The sequence below is a fragment of the Colossoma macropomum genome, unplaced genomic scaffold, assembly GCF_904425465.1.
Source record: "Colossoma macropomum unplaced genomic scaffold, Colossoma_macropomum, whole genome shotgun sequence".
Classification (NCBI taxonomy): Eukaryota; Metazoa; Chordata; class Actinopteri; order Characiformes; family Serrasalmidae; genus Colossoma; species Colossoma macropomum.
The window spans coordinates 10,740,387-10,757,113 of record NW_023494800.1 but is presented as its reverse complement, the minus strand read 5'-3'; the positions used below and the strand labels follow the sequence as shown (position 1 = coordinate 10,757,113).

At 37.1% G+C, this 16,727-nt stretch overlaps 1 protein-coding gene across 1 annotated transcript; it reads left to right on the top strand.

Annotated features, from left to right (window-relative positions):
* The first annotated feature begins 8,072 nt into the window (after nucleotides 1-8,072).
* On the top strand, nucleotides 8,073-16,727 carry LOC118820485 (macrophage mannose receptor 1-like). Its single transcript, XM_036588844.1, has 11 exons — nucleotides 8,073-8,097; nucleotides 8,237-8,623; nucleotides 8,714-9,055; nucleotides 10,400-10,768; nucleotides 10,851-11,225; nucleotides 11,614-11,988; nucleotides 12,089-12,433; nucleotides 12,621-12,983; nucleotides 14,895-15,257; nucleotides 16,205-16,287; nucleotides 16,603-16,727. The coding sequence occupies exons 1-11, from the start codon at nucleotides 8,073-8,075 to the stop codon at nucleotides 16,681-16,683; spliced, it is 3,108 nt and encodes a 1,035-aa protein (XP_036444737.1). The 3' UTR covers nucleotides 16,684-16,727.

Genomic DNA, 16,727 nt, shown 5'->3' with positions numbered 1-16,727 from the left:
AACCTTCCTCATATCTGAGGTCAGCCCATCAGCCCACTGTGCAACAGGAATCTTAGAAGTAACCACCTCCTCAACAGAACTACACTCATCATGGTCACCGTGTAACATAAATGTTTGTGCAAAGCGCTGTGTGTACTGATTTCACAGGTTCACCCTTCTTCTGATGACAATCTATTACCTTTTGCCAACAAAGAACCCATGATGGTATTCAAAACCCTTAACAGCCCTGCATTACATTCTTTGACTGCCTTATCACTTTCAGATGGCTGAACTCTTTGGCAATGCGATCGGTTGCTCAGGAGAAAGCAGCTTGTGTTTAACTGTTACTTTTTCCTGGCTATCTTTTGACTTTATATGTTTTATTACCACAGAAGCAGCCTCCAGTACAGAGAGGTCAAATGTGTTGTCCCTCACTGTCACTGGAAGACACTGTGGATTGCCCTGTCTTATCTTTAACTGGTGTTTTTGCTCACTTATCTCTCTCTTTTTCTAGAATCTTAATTTTTGCCTCAAAAAGAACAAGTGAGTACTTTCACAGGTTTTCTGTACATTTAACAGCAGCATGTCTATGATTAGAACATTTCTTCTTATAATTGGTCAATTTCAGAATGTTCTTCTCCCACGAGCACAGCATGCCACAGCCTGAAAACCTGAACACACCCTCTTTTTTTACACATTTAGCTAGAACTGTGAAACACTGCTCTTGATTCCACTCTGAGCTTTCAGGAATGTCAAACTTTTTACACAGCTTAGCCTTCCTTTGTTGACAAAACCTGTCTAGCATCTTCTGTCTGCATATTGTGGAGATGCTCATTCTGTAGTATCTGGAGTGGAACAAGCCACACCTCATTCAGCTTCCTTTCTGCACTGTAAGTGCTAATATTTCAAACTTGCACAATTTCAAGCAATAACACAAAACAATGAAGTAGATCAGAACTCTTCCCTGAGACAGTACACCACCTGGATCTCTAAATCAGGAACTAAGGAACTAGGACACACCTAATTCAAAGCAAACACCGTTGCTTGTGTGAAGACTAGAAAATATTTCTGTATTTTTCTGCACCTTTTCTAGATAAAGGAAGAGAAAATCCACAACCAGAACAGAATCTCTAAGACTGCCCCTTGGTAAAAAAAAAACACCCTTCTATTGGATACGTGGCCGACAAACAGGAAGTCCTGCAAACCTCTCCATATATGTCATATGGAGGAAACCACATATAAGACAGACAACACTCCTACTCTGGCTGTATGTACTGTGTTTTGAGTTTTCTTTCACTCACCCATATTGTATAAGGTGAAGGTTCAGCGTCTTTACAGCACCGGATCAGCCACGAGCAGATCGTCACCGGATTCTTGTTTTCCATCTGACTGCAGCAGATGTTTACAGCATCGGACGTCTGAAGAGCTGGAAATCTTCACAGAGCTGAGGTCCCCTGTACAGGGCCACCAAAAAATCTGTTGGCTTTTGCTGGCAAAATGTTGATTTCTTGAAGATAGGAGCGGAGACTTGACAGGTCGAGAAGTATTCTTGATTGTGCACAGGTCTCTTACCCAGCAAGTAAAACCACACCTTCCTGTTGTCCCTTTGTCTAAACAACCCAAAACCTCCTACTCAATGGGTGACTGCCTCTACCTTTGTAATTAAAATAGAGGTGTTGTGGCCCACCCAAGGAACCTACAGTCTTCCCCATCTAGGAGCCAGGATGTCTGAGATCTCCACAACAACGGCATTGCTAGATTGGGGAGCTATAGGTAACCAGTTGTAAAACTGGCTAACCATTGGAGGTTGTTACATGACAAAGGGACTACTCTCCACAGCCCCCACATATCACCCAATAGAGACATACAAAATGAAAACAAGATTAACACAAAAGGCAGGGGAACAGTAAGAAGTTTCAAGGAAAAGTTAACGAAGGCAAATAAAAAAAAATGATATTTAATAGTACACTTTTGTATTTGAGCACGAGAACACAAGAGGGAGTGTGTTATTGCAAAATGACATCACGGCTGTGATATGGTCGCAGGCATGAGCCGAAGGCCACTTTCTGTTTGTGTGCAAAATAAGAAGTAAAAAAAGAGTCTCAGCGACGTGATAGTGTTTCATTTCAGCATTTGGCCCAACATATCCACCATGTTTTTTAAAGCATTCTGCTCCTTTAACAGGAAATGTTCAATATTTATCAGTGAGGCTAACTATCCACTGTTATTTAACAGTAGCTAACTTAGCTAGCTGGCTTTCATACACTTGAACTGCTCTCATGTCTAGTTTATGGGCAAAACAAACATTAACATTTTTGGGCAACTGTAGCACATGCTGACTTGGCTGCTTTTACATTTCACTTACGAATCTGATCACAATCAGATTTCTATAAACATCTGCTTATTCGAATGGTCATGTAAACATCATCCTCCAATTTCTTAGATCAGAGTAAGGTCTAGAAATCTGATTTAAAAAAAACCTGATGAGGAGAGCTGGATTTTTAGCTCAGTAATTGGATTTCTCAGTGCATGCAAACTCTTACTCTGCTTTCTTTCAGTCTGTGCACATCCAAAAACAGACTGTGGTACTGGAAATAAGCAAGCAGCATGCTTGATGAAATGAAGGATTTTAATATTATTCATTTTCTAGATGCTCATATTTTCAGGTTAAGCTGCTCAATGTTTTTTTTTTTTTAAAAGCTGCGGCATGAAGTTTGAGTTTTACCTTATTTTTTACATCACGTCTCCTGTGAGTTTATTGGCTGGTTGCAAAGCAGAAATTTGATTACGCATGTAGATGTGGAGTTTTGTCATTTTCTAGTTACTCGAGTGCATATAAACACAGTAAACAGATCACTGACAATCTGGTTTTCTGAAACTGTCAGATTATTAAGTCCCTGTAAATGCAGTCACTTATTAAAGTGCTTAACATTGCTGTAAAAACCTTTTGGCTAATGTTCAATACTGTAAACATGTTACAATTACAATTAATACCGAATATTGTCATGATGTTACATTTGTTATAAACACATTTAATTTAAAGTAGCTAGAGAGTATGTAGAGGTATTATCTGTCAAATAAAACTCATATTTTTTACAGTGTACATACAGCCCTGAAGTGGTGAAGTTGTAGCCCCCTACAGTGGTGCCACAAATGTCCTAAGAGTGAATTTTTTTCATGTTTGAACACTAGGAAAACCCCTTCAGATGATGCATCTTGAAGGTGGGAGGAAATTATCAAAAAGCCAGATAGTTACTACTATGTCTGTATTCATTAGCCATGCTATCGTGTCAAGTCTACTTTAACATCCTCCACAGCTTGTAGCTTCATTCCAAACCTCCCAGATCTACTTCTATTAGCTGTCCAGCTGAACTTCCAAATTAGATATTGTAACCGAATGCCTAGAGCATACTTTTTTTTTTCTTAGATGTGGCTCCACTAGGAATTTAAAGAGTAAAGCAGAAAAAGGTTTGCCTCATAGTACAATGCTATATAGCACCCTTTTAAAAAAGGTTCTATATAGCACCAATGTTACAATGTCAAGCTTGTAACAATAGAAGAACCTTTTTGGTGCTATATAGAACCATCTACAACACATTCTCCATCCATCTGAAGCACCCTTCAAGCATGCAAAGGTTTCTTTGAGTGTTCAGGGTTCTATAAAGAACCATTTTCTTCGCTTAGGAACCATTGAAGAACCATCTTTTTGAGTGTAGTATGTATTATTTATTTCCCTAAAAATGAAACTAAATCTGAATCTTCGTATTTTATACCATATAACTTACTGGCTACTTGGTGTTTCTGATTTATATTCTTGTTTAAACATGTACACTACAGTGAAATGTAATGTGAGTATGTTTGTTCTTACCACCTTGTTACTCTAAATGTTTGAGATGTCAGTTTATTAATTTAATAATTAGAACCTGTTAGTCATTGTAGTGTAATTTAGTCAGACTGTCTTGATACCTATCATCACCTGTACTCAAAATAATTACGTGGGACTTTGGAGACTGTACCCCAGACTTAATCAGGACATATCTAGAACCACTCTAAATGATTTGCTTAGATGCTGCCACTAAACAAGCACTCAGGTCTGATGAAGATGTAAAGGTATTCACTTTTATTTACCTCTACGCTCATGCCTTGGAAGGCTACTCTGCCTGAAAATCTTAATTTCAGCATACACTTTAGATGTTAGGTTGAAGTAAATTTATCATCACCTTATCCAATACAAATTTTCTCTTGTCACAGATGAGCGGACAAGCCAACAAGCGTTCATGTCAAGCCATGCAGTAAAAAGTGTTACCAAATTAAGTAAATAAATATGTATATGAATCATTCTTATCATTCTAATATCTTATTATTTTATGAAAACAAATGATTGAACATTCTATTTTGTCTCTAACAAAACAATAGTAACAAATTTTGCTAAATGTTTTAGCAATAATTGTTTCAGAAGTGACAATTTTAGCTAATTTTCTGTAACTTTCACTTCGTTCAGGCTTTATGTCTTGCACCCAAATATACCAAAAGGCTCATGCACTATAGTCTATTCTATAAAATGAAAGCAGAGTATCTGCCTCAAAGTTTTGTTCTTGTGTGGATTTTAAAGTTTCTGCAGTTTTTACTCTGTGCTTGCTTTGAAACTGAATCAAGACCCAGAGTCATTAAAGGTGATTCTCAGATTAACCTTAATGACTCAGTTTTAATAAAACTTAAATTAATGTTTGTATAGAAATATTTTCATAACTGGATCTTAAGGTGAAATGCTATCTTGCTGAAAGTTTCACAAGAAAAATGTGAGCAAACTGGTTAAGCAGCCTTTTGTGTGCAGTTGTTTTATTTCAGTGGTTACATTGTTTTCAGTGTGTTGTCGTGTCCATGGTTATTTATTGTTTTGAGCTGCGTGTGTGTGTGTGTGTGTGTGTGTGTGTGTGTGTGTGTGTGTGTGTGTGTGTGTGTATAAAATATCATTCATTTTTCATGATATTCTTTTTGTAAAAGCTTTTATATTTTAGTTCTTTCGTTTTATTACTTTGTTTTTTGTGAAGCACTTTCAACGACATTTCTACATATCAAAGTTTTAAAGTAATGTGATATGATGCGACTACATGTCTGCTGTTCTGCATTTCACATGTTGACTTTCAGCTTTAGAGTTTGGAATATGACTGTGCAATTCTGTCCATCTAAAAAAATCAAATGAGCATTTTTGCAGTAGATATTTATTGTGATAATATTTAAATAATGCAGAGATTTAAATATTGAATATATTTTAGTAATCCAGTTTCTTTTGCTGGAATGTATTCAGAGTAAAATATTGTATGTATTTATAATTGGATTATTGGATTTATTATACCAAATAACTCAAAAAATCAGGGCTGCTTGAAAGGAGGAAAAAAAAAAATGTCAACATGTCTCGCAAACGCATGTCATGCATGACCTTCTTCCTCATATTTCATGTCAGTGTCTCAGTTCCTTTCTATAGTTGTGATATTTCTTTTTTACTCGCAGAGATTTCCAGTTCTTCTATTCTTATCTCATACCATATCTTTATGTGCTTTTAGAAGATAAGTTTCTGGATTCTTCCTGATTACCAAAAGTAATCATACTACATTCTAGTAATCTCCTCCCACAGTCGAGCATTCTTATACATGTTTACAGCATCAAACAGTCAGAAAGCAGAGAAGAGGAGAAGAGACCAGATCTGAAATCTGAGGTAAATGTTTTCAATAGAAGCTTATCAAACTACACTGTACAACTGATACAGTTCAGGAGGTCGTATAAAGTGCTTTGAAGTAACATAATAGTTTTGTAGATCTAACCTGCTTGTTTGGCTTTATCTTTAATGGATAATTACATTGTTTTTCAAAATTTCTGTGTAATTCTATAGTCAGGATGTCAAAGTTATTCAGTGTGGTTTAATGTGTACCTTTCTGGAGAAACGCACAGAGTCCGAATTGTTCACAGTGGTGGTGACAGGTACCAGAGTTTAATGGCTCTTAAAGTCACTCAGAGAAACTAATTACATGAAATGGTAGAACATACTGAGACATTGTTTTATCATAGTTTTCAGACAAGAGTTTAGCCTAAAATGTACTTTTTTTATTCATGGCAGAAATCTGCATGAAAGGTGTTGTAGGGCAAAGTAGTCCACAAAGAAAGCTTAGATTTTCAGATTACCCACTATTTTATGATGATCAACATTACAGACAAAAACTAAGAAGGCACATGTAGGTTCTCTGGTGGATCTAGACAGTAAATAAAATGGCTATATTTGTGTTGTAGACATTGCTACTCCTTGTTCCTATTGTCCCCATTGTAAAGAAATCATAGCTGGTAAGTTCCTCTATAATGAACCATTTCACACAAACACTTCAAATCTTTTAGTTTACATCTCAATAATTGCATCATGTAACACAATTTTGAAAAATTGATAGAATTCACCTTAAAACTTTTTTTTTTAAGTTTAGAATTTTTCAAAAGTTGAACTGACAAACTGTTCGTTTTAGTGTACGAGCACTCTACTGAGACCGGGCCTCATGCACCAATATCAAGTTTTAAGAATGGTCGGTGATTGAAGCCCATTGTGTGAAAGACAGACTCAAATGGGATCTGAGTGCAGGTTTAATAGCAAAACTGAAGTTGCTATGTTAAACAAACAGTTAAATTCAAGTCCATATAAAGAAATCCTAGTCATAATCCAAAAATACAGTTGGAAACACCAGTCCAGGTTGAATATTGAGACAAATCATCACAGAAAGAAAGACTAATCACTCAGAAAGGTTAAAAAGACTATAAATTGTAGTTAGAACAGATGTACAAGACAAAAAAAGAGACAAACCAGTAAGACTATGGCTGTGTTTGAAATAGTTTACTACATACAGCTCGCATACTGATTGTGTCCAAACATAGTCAGTAGTAAGCAGCATGTGACCAATATGAATTTCTCCAATATGCCAAAGATACCCGTACTGATGACGTACTGCTTTGGCCAAGTATTCCAGTAAACAGACCTATGTTCATGACATACTGCATCCCAAAATGCACCACCGCTGTATTGGGAGGACATAATCAGTGACATAACTGCTTGGTTTGCTCCAGACAATTGAACAGCCCTGGATTCAGTCTTTAATGGGTTCAAAAATGAAATGAAAGGAACTAATTTGTCCTGCTGCTGCACTCAGTTTCAGTTTCTCTGCTGGTCTTGAGGTGGGTTACTGCTTGGATAACATGGTTAAGACAGTAACTTAATAAAGTTGGTCTCTACCAAACAATTTGCTCTGTATTGGCTTTTTAGACTCCAGTGTGGAGTCACACTGCTCATTATTCAGTCCAACTACCTGAATTGGAATGAATAATAAGCAGTGTGACTGTTCATTATTCAGTCCTTTACCAAATACAAATGTACTGAACGCCAAATTACATTTGCAGTTCATTGCATTACCAACTCCAAATGTAATGAAAATAAATAACATACCTTTTTGCAAATATAGGAAAACACAAGTCTCAAGAAACCACACAAATGTATCAATCCAAAATGTATTTTTTTCTTTGGAGAACAACAGAAAACAACACCCTCCACTCTGTCATTGTATATTTTAAACCTTAGCAGGAACACGACTTGGCCAAGTCCACATACGTTGATAAAGACCTGAAAAGTAGCTAGCAGTGTTTGTTAAGTAGTGATTGAAGGGCTGAGGAAAATGGGACAGGTCTTGAGATGGTCTGACTGGCTCAGTCTCTGAAGCTGACAGTCTAGTCGCGCCTCTGCACTGTAGTACTGCACACAGATTTTTCTGTATGATGGATACTAAACTGCATACTACTGATAAAGAGCAGAATGGGGGATAAAGTACATACTGATCCAGTATGCTATTTCAAACACAGCCTATTAAAAAAAATATATATATTCTAAAAGTGTTGGAGATTGAGACTTCCAGAGGTGTGGAGAGGGAATCCCCATACATATTTGTAACAGATTATTTTAAAAATATGATATACTACATTTCATAATTTATGCACTCATATAATTCATGTATTCTTGCAGTGTTTATGCTTAACAACATTTTTTTTTCTGTATTTCTTTCAGAGCCATGTTTCAGCTCGTGCTGATCTTAGGTCAGTCATCTTGTTAGTGTATCATATTTTAACTTTATACATGACATGCATGTGAGACTAAATTTAAACATACATTATTTCCTTGTTTAAACAATGTATTTAAAGCTGTGTTTATATAAAGTTAAATTGTCTTAAACAGGGCTCTGCACTCTCAGTGTTTGTCTTCCTCATCAGTATCACTTTGTGAATGAAAGTAAAACCTGGGCTGAAGCTCAGAGTTACTGCAGAAAACATTATGTTGATTTAGCCAGCATTGATAACAGTGAAGAAACACGGGAGATTAAAAACTTAGTGGACATCAGGAACAGCAGCTTAACCTTGATTGGACTGTATGATGATCTGAACAGCTGGAGATGGTCTCTGGATGATCACTTCTACAAGGAGAATGAGAGAAACTTCAGGAACTGGTATATAGAGAAACCTCAGAACCGGGGTGGAAACTTTTACTGTGTGTATTTTTCAAGTTATGACGCATCATGGTCAGCTTACTCTTGTTCTTCCATACGCCCATTCATTTGCTATGACGGTGAGCACAACTGTCATATCTTAAAACAATAGCTCTAAATTTTAGTAAGTATCCCTTTAAAATGCCATGAATTCAATTTGTTTCTTTTAGGAAGAGTGAATGCCACTGCAAGATATGTTTTTGTTAATCAATACATGAGCTGGACTGAAGCTCAGAGATACTGCAGAGAACATTACACAGATCTGACCAGTGTGAGGAATGAAACTGAGAACCAGAAGTTAAGATCATTATCTAATAGTTACGCTACATGGATCGGCCTGTACAGAACCAGGTCCTGGTCAGATAAGAGCAACTCTTCTTTCAGCTACTGGAAAGCAGGACAACCAGATAATGCTGGACTGAGTGAATACTGTACAGCTGTGTCATTCAGGGACTCTGGAAAGTGGACAGATGAAAACTGTGCTTACACTCTGCCTTTTCTCTGTTACAGTGGTGAGTAGATTTCTGTTGAAGAAAAGATATTACCTTTTAAAATTTCATTTACTTATTAATTGATTTTACTATTTTTTGTTTCTATTCCTATTTTATTTTTTGTCATGTTATCAGAACAAAACAATTAATGTACTGCTACACAAAACAATATTAAACAAGAGTGTCAAGTTTGCCAAATTGCTTTGAATAATTCTCGAAACAAGTTAAATTTGAAAAATGGTCTATGGCTCTCATTAAATGATCATAAATAGATATTCTCTGTTCCAAAATTTTTCATACCAAATATTTCCCTGTTCTCAGTTTTGAAATATTATTTTTCACCACTCCAAAAAAAGGGGGTAAAGGAACTGAAAACTAAGAAGGAATATTCGATAGTGATAAATCAGGTTAAAGGGAATAATGGAATAATACAGAAACATAATTCAACTATACTGACTTAAGTCACTAAACTGACATACAAGGCCAGATACCATGAAAAATACTTTTCCAAAATGGTTCATTAGTTCGCACACAAGCTATTTGAAAGAACTTTGTGAGATGTGTGAGCATGAAGAAACTTATTAAAGTTAAAAGAACCTCTCAATAATGTAAAGGCTCTTGGAAGAACCCTTACATTGGCAAAGAACATTAACATTATGCGAATGTTATTCTTTGTTGTGCTCACTTACTGTAGTGCTGGTGGGTCCAGCTTCCAACTGATGCCTTTCTTTATTAGTGTATTTAGGTCAAATGCATACACTTGAGGCTCACTTGAGCAAGAAATCTGGTTCTTAAATTCTTGATCACTTGCTTAGTTTGATCACAAACAGTGTTTGTGGAAAAAAATAGGTGATTATTAACTTCCAGTGCTTGTTAACAACATTAGCCTCGCAGCTCCAGTTCTGAACTAAATATACAAAATTTGAACACCGAACATGATTTGGTTGGCGGACTACATTTTGGGATAAGTGAAAAAGCAGATTGTTTTTTCTTTCATCAGAATCAGATTTGATGGCCTTGATGAGGCATTATCTGGAGATGTTTACATGATGATTTGCTCAGAATAGCAATGAATGAAATATTCAGGTTGCTTGGCTACTCCTGTACAGTGACCACAATATACAGTCAGATGCTGATGCACCTTAAAATTCATGAACAAACCTCACTGCTATTCAGAAATATGAGCTAAAATTATTTGGAAACTCAACACTCATGCTCATTTCTCACTTGTGTTTCCAAAGTAACAATATTTCCTGGTCAGTAAAATGTCCTTTTGTACAAGGTCTGTAAACTGTATACTGTAGAAGACTAGTTCAGGATAAAAAGCTGAACATAATTTCTACCATTTGTTTTGTGTCTCTCTAGCAATGTCAACATATTGTCAGTATCACTATGTTAATGAGACTAAGAGCTGGACTGAAGCTCAGAGATACTGCAGAGAGAATTACACTGACCTGGCCACCATTGATAACATGGAGGAAATGAACAGACTCATTAACACAGTAAATGGCAGCTACTCTGGTTTAGCCTGGATTGGACTGTATGATGATCTGGACAGCTGGAGATGGTCTCTGGATGATGAGAGTTTCTACAAGGAGGGAGAGAGAGATTTCAGAGGGTGGCGCCATCAACCAGATAATTACTATGGGACGGAGCTGTGTGTTTTTATTAACTCTGATGGAACATGGTCTGATGGCCCATGTGAAACATACCGCAAATTTGTTTGCTATAATGGTATGAATATTTTACTTATTATCTAGGATATGTTGGTTGTTCATTTGTAGACATAATGGATCAAATTATTAATATATTTCAGGCAAAAATGGAGCTGACAACTACATCTCGATAAACCAGCGCAACACATGGGCAGAAGCTCAGCGTTACTGCAGACAGTTTTACACGGACCTGGCCAGTGTGAGGAACTTAACTGAGAATCAGAGAATTGTCAACATTACAGGTGGCTCTGGTGTTTGGATTGGTCTCTACAGGACCAGACTCTGGTCAGACCAGCACATTTCCACTTATGAGAACTGGAGACCAGGCATCTCTTCGTCACCTGACCAACCAGACAATGGTGCAGGTGTTTTAGGAGAATTTGGTAACCAGCACTGCACTGCTGTGACATTCAGTGATTCAGGCCTGTGGACAGATGAGAACTGCTTAGCCACACTTCCCTTTATCTGTTACAGCAGTGAGTTTATTTTTCTCTATTCTTTTGTTTTCAAATTAGTACACATCCAGTTTTTTTTAAGAATGAATAACTTAACACCTGATTAATATTTTGCTTCTGTTGGTGAAAACACTGAATTTTTGCTTGTTTTTTAAATGATACTAAATAGTTCTTAGATTTAGATGTACGGTTCTGCAGTGCTCTGTAAACAAGGAGACTGTTTACTTATCAGGAGTCTTTTTTGACTTATGTTTTCTTCTTATGATTAGAAAGATGCATCTGTCTTTTGTGTAAAAATACTTAAGCCCTTTTATTTGATATTTCTATATGAAGCATACAATCTAGACTGATTTTAAGTTTGTAATGTTGTTTTTCTTATTTTCCCTTTCAAATAAAGAGTTGTGCACAGGGCTCTCATGTGTCCCTCAATATCACTTTGTTAATGAGAGTAAAAGCTGGACTGAAGCTCAGAGATACTGCAGAGAGAATTACACTGACCTGGCCACCATTGATAACATGGAGGAAATGAACAGACTCATTAACACAGTAAATGGCAGCTACTCTGGTTTAGCCTGGATTGGACTGTATGATGATCTGGACAGCTGGAAATGGTCTCTGGATGATGAGAGTTTACACAAGGAGAATAAGACAAACTTCAGAAGCTGGTATATACAGAAACCTGGTAACAGTGGAGGAAACCTTATGTGTGCATTGTATATACAGTTTCTCACAACATGGTGGGAAAACTCTTGTTCTGAAAGGATCCCATTCATTTGTTATGATGGTGAGTACAGCTGGTGAATACTGTACATCTGAAAACAGCTCTCAAAACCCATATTTACTTTTAAAATTTCTAATATCACATTTGTTTCTCTTAGGAAGAGCGAATGCCAGTGCAACGTATATTTTTGTTGATCAATATATGAACTGGACTGAAGCTCAGAGATACTGCAGAGAACACTACACAGATCTGGCCAGTGTGAGGAATGAAACTGAGAACCAGATGTTAAGATCATTGGTAAATTCTTATTATTATTATTACGCTGCATGGATCGGCCTGTACAGGACCAGGTCCTGGTCAGATAAGAGCAACTCTTCTTTCAGCTACTGGAAAGCAGGACAACCTGATAATGCTGGACTGAGTGAATACTGTACAGCTGTGTCATTCAGTGACTCTGGACAATGGACAGATGAAAACTGTCATCAAGCTTTTCCTTTCTTCTGCTACAGTGGTGAGTATACTTCTGTTTTCTGGTTGAAAATGGGTAGTGCATTTTTCAAATCCAAACTCTCCACAATCCACCTTTGTTCATGTTTCTTTATTACTTAAATATTGAGTGTAAACTGTGTAATTTAACTTTTTCGATATTATATGTGCAGAAATCAGTTCTGATATTTTTAATGCTTCTCTAGCAGTACCATCCCGTCAGTATCACTTTGTTAATGAGAGTAAGAGCTGGACTGAAGCTCAGAGATACTGCAGAGAGAATTACACTGACCTGGCCACTATTGATAACATGGAGGAAATGAACAGACTCATTAACACAGTAAATGGCAGCTACTCTGGTTTAGCCTGGATTGGACTGTATGATGATCTGGACAGCTGGAGATGGTCTCTGGATGATGAGAGTTTCTACAAGGAGGGAGAGAGAGATTTCAGAGGGTGGTACCATCAACCAGATAACTTCATTGGGAAAGAACTGTGTGTTTACATGTCTGCAGGGGAATGGTTTGATGCTTCCTGTACTGATAATATATTGGGATTTGTTTGCTATAACAGTGAGTACTGCAAATGTCAAAATAATTTAGTAGTCATTAGTTATAATAGTTTTTATATTGATTACAAACTTTCAATTTTTTCATCAAATGATTTTTTTTTCTAAAGTTCTATTCAATATAAATGTTATTAAATAAAGGCCATATTTATTTTATGTTTATTTATTTTAGCAAGGCAGTGAAATTATTTTTCACTTTGTTGATTAGTCTGTTCCAAATACACCCATTAAAGCTGGTAAATGATAAATGCTTGTGCAAAATCACCATCTTGTGCTGGACGCCTTTCTGGACTTCTATTGATGACCCCATGCTATTAAGCATAAAGCTGTGCTTTTTTGGGTGTGGTATATACATTTTCCTGTGCAGCAGTGCAGGCTGTAACCCAGCACAGGGCAGCGCAGGGAGGAATTAGAGTGAATACGTAAAAAAAGCATGGTTTGGTGTGCTACAGCAACAGCCAATCAGATCATCTCCTCTCAGTCTACTTAAGAGAAGCGTGTGATAATTTCCCAATGGTGGAAGATCACTGCCTTTCTACAACCTAGAAAACGTATTATAATTTATAAGATATAATACAGTAATATTTTTAAAAACCCTAATATGAAAATCTCCTGTAGAAACCATCATATTCCATAATGTGCTTATTTTGTACAAATATACATATAAAAAAAAATACTGACAGCGCCCAACTTTTTTTGGAAATGGGGTTGTAACAAAGCTCTTCAATAGAGTTCATATTAAGTACTGTGTAGTGAGTAATGATGCAACTTTGCATGCTGATGACTGGGATTCAAAGCCCAGTCTAGGTATTAACAACTTATTATTATTATTAGTAGTAGTAGTAGTAGTAGTAGTAGTAGTAGTAGTAGTAGTACATTTTGATTGTTTTATTTATATAGCACTTTACAACTGGATGTTTCCAAAGATTTAAAGATTCTGTGAGCAGCACAGTGAGTTTGACCACTCACAGAGCAGGTACTATTTGGGTGGTGGATCATTCTCAGCAGAGCAGTAACACTGATGTGGTGCTGGTGGTGGTGGTGGTGGTGGTGGTGGTGTGTTAGTGTGTGTTGCGCTGGTCTGAGTGGATCAGACACAGCAGTGCTGCTGGAGTTTTTAAACACCTCAATGTCACTGCTGGACTGAGTATAGTCCACCAACCAAAAATATCCAGCCAACAGCATCCTGTGACGAGATGAGCTATCTTCTCTGACTTTACATCTACAAGGTGGACTGACAAGGTAGGAGTGTCTAATAGAGTGGACAGTGAGTGGACACAGTGTTTAAAAACTCCAGCAGCACTGCTGTGTCTGATCCACTCTGACCAGCACAACACCCACTAACACACCACCACCACATCAGTGTTGCTGCAGTGCTGAGAATGATCCACCACCCAAATAGTACCTGCTTTTTGAGGGTCCATGGGGGTCCTGACCACTGAAGAACAGGGTAAAAGGGGGCTAACAAAGTATGCAGAGAAACAGAAGGACTACAGTCTGTAATTGTAGAACTACAAAGTGCACCTATATAGTAAGTGGAGCTGATAAAATGGACAATGAGTGTAGAAACAAGGAGGTGGTCATAATGTTATGCCTGATCAGTGTATATGAGTAGTTTCAGCTATGGGGCTCCATTTATTTGGGTAAAACCACTAAACCCACTGTTTTGTACATGCTTCTTTGATTACAGATCAACAAAAAAGAATCATAGCATAATAAAACTGCACTTCGAGGCATCCCTTTTTATTGATCTGTGGAGGCGGCAGCGCAAGCATGAGATTTGAATGATTGTTAAGTTGAAAGAATTCAGTATTGAACAGCTGTCATCTTTAACAGGCATTGAAATCTGTCAGACCATTTTGGTATTTAGTGATTTTAAATGAAGATATGTACATTTCACTGCTCTGTTTTTTAGGTAATGACAGCACATATGTGTGGGTTTCTGAAAGAAAGACTTGGGCAGAAGCTCAGAGTTACTGTAGAAACAATTACACAGACCTGGCCAGTGTGAGGAACCAGACTGAGCTGCAGCAAATACTGAGGATTTCAAATGGCAATACAGTTTGGATTGGTCTGTATAGAAACCGACTGTGGTCAGATCAGAGCAACTCCACTTTCACTTATTGGAGACCAGCGGTCCAATTTGCACCATCAGAACCTGATAATGGTTTGTACTCATCTGGACAATATGGAAATCAACACTGTACAGCTGTGGATCATTCAGGCTACTGGACAGATGAAGACTGCTTTGCCAGTTTCCCATTCCTCTGCTACAGTGGTGAGTCGTGTAGTTTTGTAAAATGTTTTTAAAATGAATGTCTTCCGTTCCTAGTGTTTATTAGTTGATTGGTTATATTACCAGTGTTGCAATACCACAAACTATTTTAAATGCTAACCTTTAAACTGTTTTTCTAATGCTAACTGCTGATCATGTGCTGTGGGTCCTGTCCAGTTGCACCTCCACCAGGTGAGAAAAGTACATTCCTCTTAGCCTTCCTTAAAGTCTACAGTAGACAGCTCTTTACACAGTTCTTGAGCTCAGTCTTTGTTCCTTTACCATTCAACTCATAATTATTAATTTTAATATGTAATGAATGATCAACAGTAAAATCACTGGTGAAACTAGCATCTTATGGTACAATGTGCAAAACAATTAATGACCCCCATATGAAAATTACTCAATTAATAAACATGACAATGTAATATGTGTGTTTATTCAGTATTGTTAAGTCTCAAACGGATTAAGGCTCCCACCCATTAGCATCAAATGTATTTTCCTTGATAAATAACATTGGAATAAATACAAATAAACACAAATGCAGTAAAAATACTGTTGTTTGGCAGTGAAATTATTTATTATGAATGTTAGATTAATACACTTAGAAGAACACAGGTTAACATGGAGTAATGGATGTGTCTGTGCTGAGCTCTAGTTTAGTTCATATTTAGCCAACTAGTGACAGCTCAGGCTACTGGCCAGGCAATGTCCCGGTACTCCTGATAGGGCCCTTCTCCACAGGCCTCAGTGTGAATGTCCACTCTAACACCCCCTCTAGTTACACCTGGTGAAAATATGTTTCTGAGTAATAGACGTCATTAACAAAATGTTTTCATGAATTCTTAGTCACACAAGCAACACTGCATTTCTTTGTTTACATATATGTGCATATATATGCACAAGCATGTATATATTACAGTGATTATAACTCACCACTACCATAACAGGTCATGTTATGGGACTGAGAGTGAAAGTTAAAGATGAGAAGAATCGCTCTGGATCTCAGATTGAAGGACTGGTTTTAATGCAGGTGAGCAGCTTTCCTTTCCTCACTGTCTTTATCTAAACTGATAAGCTGTTCGTTCCAACCTGATGTAACAAAGACCCAGTAAAGACCCTGTCCCTAATTCTGTAGATTATTAAGAAAACATGTGAAAAGACTTATAAAACTAGTCATTGACAATAACCTTTTTTTCTAACAAACACATACTTGCAACACACTGTAATTTTCATTAAAACCACTGTAGATATTATGCTGTTGTGATTATCATGTTGAAACATCTGCCTCTATGTTAGAGTTTGATAAGGTAAAGCAAGTTTAATGTAACTGAGCTTTTGTTTTCAGCTTCAAGATGAGCTCATCAGGTTGGGACTTCCCAGCAACTTCACTCTGAAAGTGAGAAACATCCGTAAGACCACTCCCTGATGGAGACAGCACATCTTTGTTCTTCACCAGTACCTGGGATTAGT